The 4,605-nt window shown below is 49.3% G+C and overlaps 1 protein-coding gene across 2 annotated transcripts in view; it reads left to right on the forward strand.

Annotated features, from left to right (window-relative positions):
* Positions 1-4,148, forward strand: part of RPSA (ribosomal protein SA) — a 4,327-nt gene extending 179 nt beyond the window's left edge. The window contains exons 2-7 of one of the 2 annotated variants that reach the window (XM_010562058.1): positions 118-285; positions 811-929; positions 2,226-2,471; positions 3,367-3,495; positions 3,737-3,905; positions 4,005-4,148. In XM_010562058.1, coding sequence (XP_010560360.1) covers positions 153-285; positions 811-929; positions 2,226-2,471; positions 3,367-3,495; positions 3,737-3,905; positions 4,005-4,099 — 891 coding nt within the window. In that variant the 5' untranslated portion in view covers positions 118-152 and the 3' untranslated portion in view covers positions 4,100-4,148. Of the gene's footprint in view, positions 1-117; positions 286-810; positions 930-2,225; positions 2,472-3,366; positions 3,496-3,736; positions 3,910-4,004 lie in introns of both variants that reach the window. The other variant, XM_010562059.1, reaches the window with a different exon arrangement.
* Positions 4,149-4,605: the final 457 nt, after the last annotated feature.

A 4,605-nucleotide genomic window follows, 5' to 3' on the forward strand; every position in this document is an offset into this window, starting at 1 on the left:
GGCCGGCGCGGCCAAGATGGCGGCCGGGGCTGCTGGCGTGCGCGTGGGCCCGGGCCCTCGTGGGGCGGGGGGAGGCGGGAGTCCCAGCGTGGCTGAACCGGGTGCTTGTGCCTGCAGGTTCCCTGTCGTCGCTTCCAAAGGGAAACCCCACAATGTCCGGAGGTCTGGATGTCCTGCAGATGAAGGAGGAGGATGTCCTCAAATTCCTCGCTGCCGGAACCCACCTGGGAGGCACCAACCTTGACTTCCAGATGGAGCAGTATATCTACAAAAGGAAAAGCGACGGTAAACCCGTAGGGCGGGTGGCCTTGGGATGAGCAGTGGGGATTTTGTGGGCACGGCAGAGGAAGGCAGGAAAGTGCTAATGCGTGAGCTCTCTAGCGGTTTCTGCATGGCCTGAAGGGTGCAGACTGCTCCATCGTATTACTCGGAGAAGTAGAATAAACTACACATTTCAGAACTCGGTAAACCAACCACAGCTGGATTTGGGCACTTCTGCTAGTTCTTGGCTATAGTAACAAAATGGTTTTAATGTCTCAGTGATTTCTGCTGCTTGTTTGCATTGTTCTTCAGTCTGAGCTGCACCCTGTTAAAAGATTGAAGCTCATACCATGCCCTGGTTCATGTTGACAGGTGCTGGAAGTGTGCTACATTAAAACCATACAAGAGGATTTTTCTTGGAATAGGTTTCCACTAACTAGAATTTTGGATTAACCACAGCCATGCGACAAGTTTAAGGGCAGAAGAGTGCTGTCCTCCTTTAGGGTCTTGTATTTGCTGGTTGCTCTGAACACCTTTTGTCACCAATAGGTATTTACATCATCAATCTGAAGAGGACCTGGGAGAAGCTGCTCCTGGCAGCCCGTGCCATTGTTGCCATTGAGAACCCAGCTGATGTGAGCGTCATTTCTTCTAGAAATACTGGACAGGTATGGACATTCGTTGGTCATGAGGCCTGCAGTCTTGGGAGCAGGACTCTCGTGCCATGCATCATTGCTTACCAGTGGCAGCTTGATTGTAAAAGGGAGTAACACGGATTTTGGTTCCAGGAACACTTTTTTGGACACATTTCTTGTGTTGCACCTGCAGCTTAGAGCAGATCAGTTGAAACCCACTCCCCATTTCTGTAGTTCTAGGGTAGTAATTTGGTAACTTGGTTTTCTTTCATATCCTTCTTTGGGTACTTCCTGTTGGATTTCTGGTATATTAGTGGTCAGTCCTCTGGTGGGCCGCCCCCCCCCCCCCCAAAAATTTTGGGGGTCATTGGTGCTGCTTTTTGGGGACAGTAAGCACCTGATACGAAAGTTTTCAAAGAAATCATTTGCTCTGTTACTGAGCAAGGTATAGTAATTAGTATATTTTTAATTTCGTCTGTAGACTTTTAGCAAAAAAACTTGTCATAGGAGGAGACACAACCTTTAAATAAAATCTGAAGTTTATCTGTGAGCTTGAGTTTCTTTGGACTAATGCAGGTGGTGCCACAAATGTTAAGGGAGATTGTGAATGACATGGGGTGTATTTACAAAGGAAGAGGTTAGGCTTGTATGGACTTGACCTGCACACTATTAAAGCTTGATGCTGAGGTCAGTTCCTGGCCAATGAGCTCTCAAGTGTCGGAAGTGTGCTACAGCAAACTGGATGGCAGGGTTTTCGCTAACGCCAGGAGAGGAGCTCCCTCTATGATTGGAGTTTGATAGTAGGCCCTGCCACATGCCTGAGGAGTTGAAAGTTGTTGCAAGTGAGTAAGAACTGCCAACTGCAACTTTAATGGACGCAGCTACAGTTTGTGTGTATTTACTGCTGATCTTTTCCTGTAGTTGCTGAAGTTATGTTACTGGATAATGAAAGGATGTAGAAATCATGGAAGAAAATTGCCTTTGGTTTTTTCATAAACTTCTTGTTTTATCACCCCTTTCATGATTTGATTACGAGACTTTGGAGTAGAGCTTGCCAATAACTTCAGGAAAAAAGAGGGGTTTTTTCTGTATCCTTACTGCTTTGTTGGTGGAGATGGTCCTTCTAACTTGTGGTGTTGGTGTAGCTATTTTCAGAAACATTTTTATTTTGTCTTATTCTGAGCACAGAGCTGGTGGCGAGTCCTGATTTCACAGAAATTGAAACAAATAGTTCGATTAAATTTCATGTGTGTTCACTGACAGCATACATGGGTGATTTGGCTGAAATGCAGTTTTCCTCCTTCACATTTGCTGTGGTCCATTTTGCAGCGTGCTGTTCTGAAGTTTGCTGCTGCCACTGGGGCTACTCCTATTGCTGGACGTTTCACCCCTGGTACCTTCACAAATCAGATCCAAGCGGCTTTCCGTGAGCCACGACTCCTGGTTGTTACGGACCCCCGGGCTGATCATCAGCCGCTGACAGAGGCATCTTATGTCAACATCCCCACCATTGCGCTGTGCAACACCGACTCCCCGCTGCGCTATGTGGATATTGCTATTCCCTGCAACAATAAGGTAACGGCTTTGTTGTAGCATTCAAAGCTCCTTCCTCCAGAGTGTGCCCTGGGTTGCAAGATGGATGCTTTCTGCAGGGTAGGATTGGCTTGTATCTCACACATCTCCCAGCATGACGAGCTAATTAAGGCCTCTTGTAAGCTAGCAGGCAGGTGGGGAGGAGGAGATGAACTGCACACAGTTGGAGCTTGGAGCTGAGGCCAGTTTCTGGCCAAGGACCTCTCAAGTGTAGGACGTGTGCTATAGTAACCTGGCAGGATTTTTCGCTGACGCCATGAGGGTCTTTGTGGCCCAATGAGTGGAGTTTGATAGTCATTCTTGCCACAGTTTATGGATGTGAATGAAAGATAAAGTGCACTGATGAAGAAACTGCTCTGAAACATTAGCTTGCCAGAAACAACCTGAAAGGTAAAGTCTAGGAAGATGGGAAACTTCTCTTTGATCTCTATCCAGATGTCATTTCCCAAAGCTAACGGAAGCCAAATCTGAGCATGTGTGTAAGATTTGCTCATTTGGTCAAGTTTTCTATTTCTTCATTCTAGCTGATGTGGTGAGCATAGCTCCTGTCTTTTGGACAAGATTCATGTGGGGTAGCGAACAGTGTGAAACTCCATGGCAGGATAATTCCTTCAGGGTATGCTGTATACAGCAAATTGAGATGCTGGTGATTGAAGCACGCTGCGATTTCTGCAGAGACCTGAAAACGTCACTGGAACTCAAAAAGTAGCGCTTTACTGAGTCCAAGTACATAAGTCTGGGCATTAGCAAGTAATACCTTTCTCTTGCCAAACCAGAATCTTGGATTGGGTGCAAATAAGTCTGAGCTTTCAAAGAAAAAAGGTGTTTTCAAACGTTTAGCTTTACAGCAAGTGTTAAGTACTTTCCTCTATTCCAGGGAGCCCACTCAGTGGGTCTGATGTGGTGGATGCTGGCTCGAGAGGTCCTGCGCATGCGTGGCACCATCTCCCGGGAGCACCCATGGGAAGTCATGCCTGACTTATACTTCTACAGGGATCCCGAGGAGGTAGGAGACTGGTGGCAGGAAGTGTGCCTCTGTGGGATGTCTTGCTTGTGCTCCTGCCCCTTGGTCCTGTGTGCCTGCTGTTGAGGACAGCTTTTGCTGATACAATAATTGCACTTCACACTTAAAGGTGGTGGTTGGTTAATTGTATTGCCTGTTGTCAGTTGGTGCCTGTTGTCTGGTAGGTGATGGTAGGGGTGGTGAGGCGTTTCTGGAAGACTTAGGCTACGCTCTTCCGTTGCAGATTGAAAAGGAAGAGCAGGCTGCTGCTGAGAAAGCAGTTACGAAGGAGGAGTTCCAGACTGAATGGACGGCCCCAGCTCCTGAATTCACTGCTCCTCCTCAGCCTGAGGTTGCAGATTGGTCTGAGGGAGTGCAGGTCCCGTCCGTGCCCATCCAGCAGTTCCCCACAGGTCAGTGTAGGGGGGGTGTCTGCGGGAAGTTGGGGTGTTTGGTGTAGTGGGTGGGAAGGGCTGGGGTGCACTAAGTGTTCTTGTCTTTGTTAATTGCAGAGGACTGGAGTGCCCAGCCTGCCACTGAGGACTGGTCAGCAGCTCCCACCGCCCAGGCTACTGAGTGGGTTGGCACTGCCACGGAGTGGTCTTAACTTCAGTCCCGCCATATACCGCGAGAGAAATAAAGACTGGTTTAGTACACAGTGTGCCCGGTACTGCTTTTTTAACCTTGCTGGCAGGTGAAATATGTGGGTAGCGTGGGGAGCAGTCCTTGGGTGAGGGTGGGAGGGTCTGTAAACTACTCTTTGCCCCCTGTTTGGTGGAGTTGGGGGTGTGGGCTCTGGCACTGGGCTGCCCTCCTGCCCTGGGAGGGCCTTCCTATTTCCCACCTTCCCTTGCAGCAGCTTGCTGTTGGTCAGCGGGAGGACGGTGATGGAGGGGAGGGAAGATGTCACCAGGTGACGTGCAGGGCAGGGCTGGTTTTCCTGCCACTCCCTGTGTGGGGTTTCACCAGTTTGCAGGGCGAGCTGGGGTCTGGTGGGTGGGTGCGGGTGGCGGCCTGGCCCCACGGTGTGCGGAGGAGAGCCCTTGAGTGGGAGCTGCTCCCCTGGTGAAACACCAGTTCTAGCATCAGTGTTACTGATTCCTTCCTCAAAAA

This window comes from Haliaeetus leucocephalus, unplaced genomic scaffold (assembly GCF_000737465.1).
Source record: "Haliaeetus leucocephalus isolate CR32 unplaced genomic scaffold, Haliaeetus_leucocephalus-4.0 Scaffold153, whole genome shotgun sequence".
NCBI lineage: Eukaryota > Metazoa > Chordata > Aves > Accipitriformes > Accipitridae > Haliaeetus > Haliaeetus leucocephalus.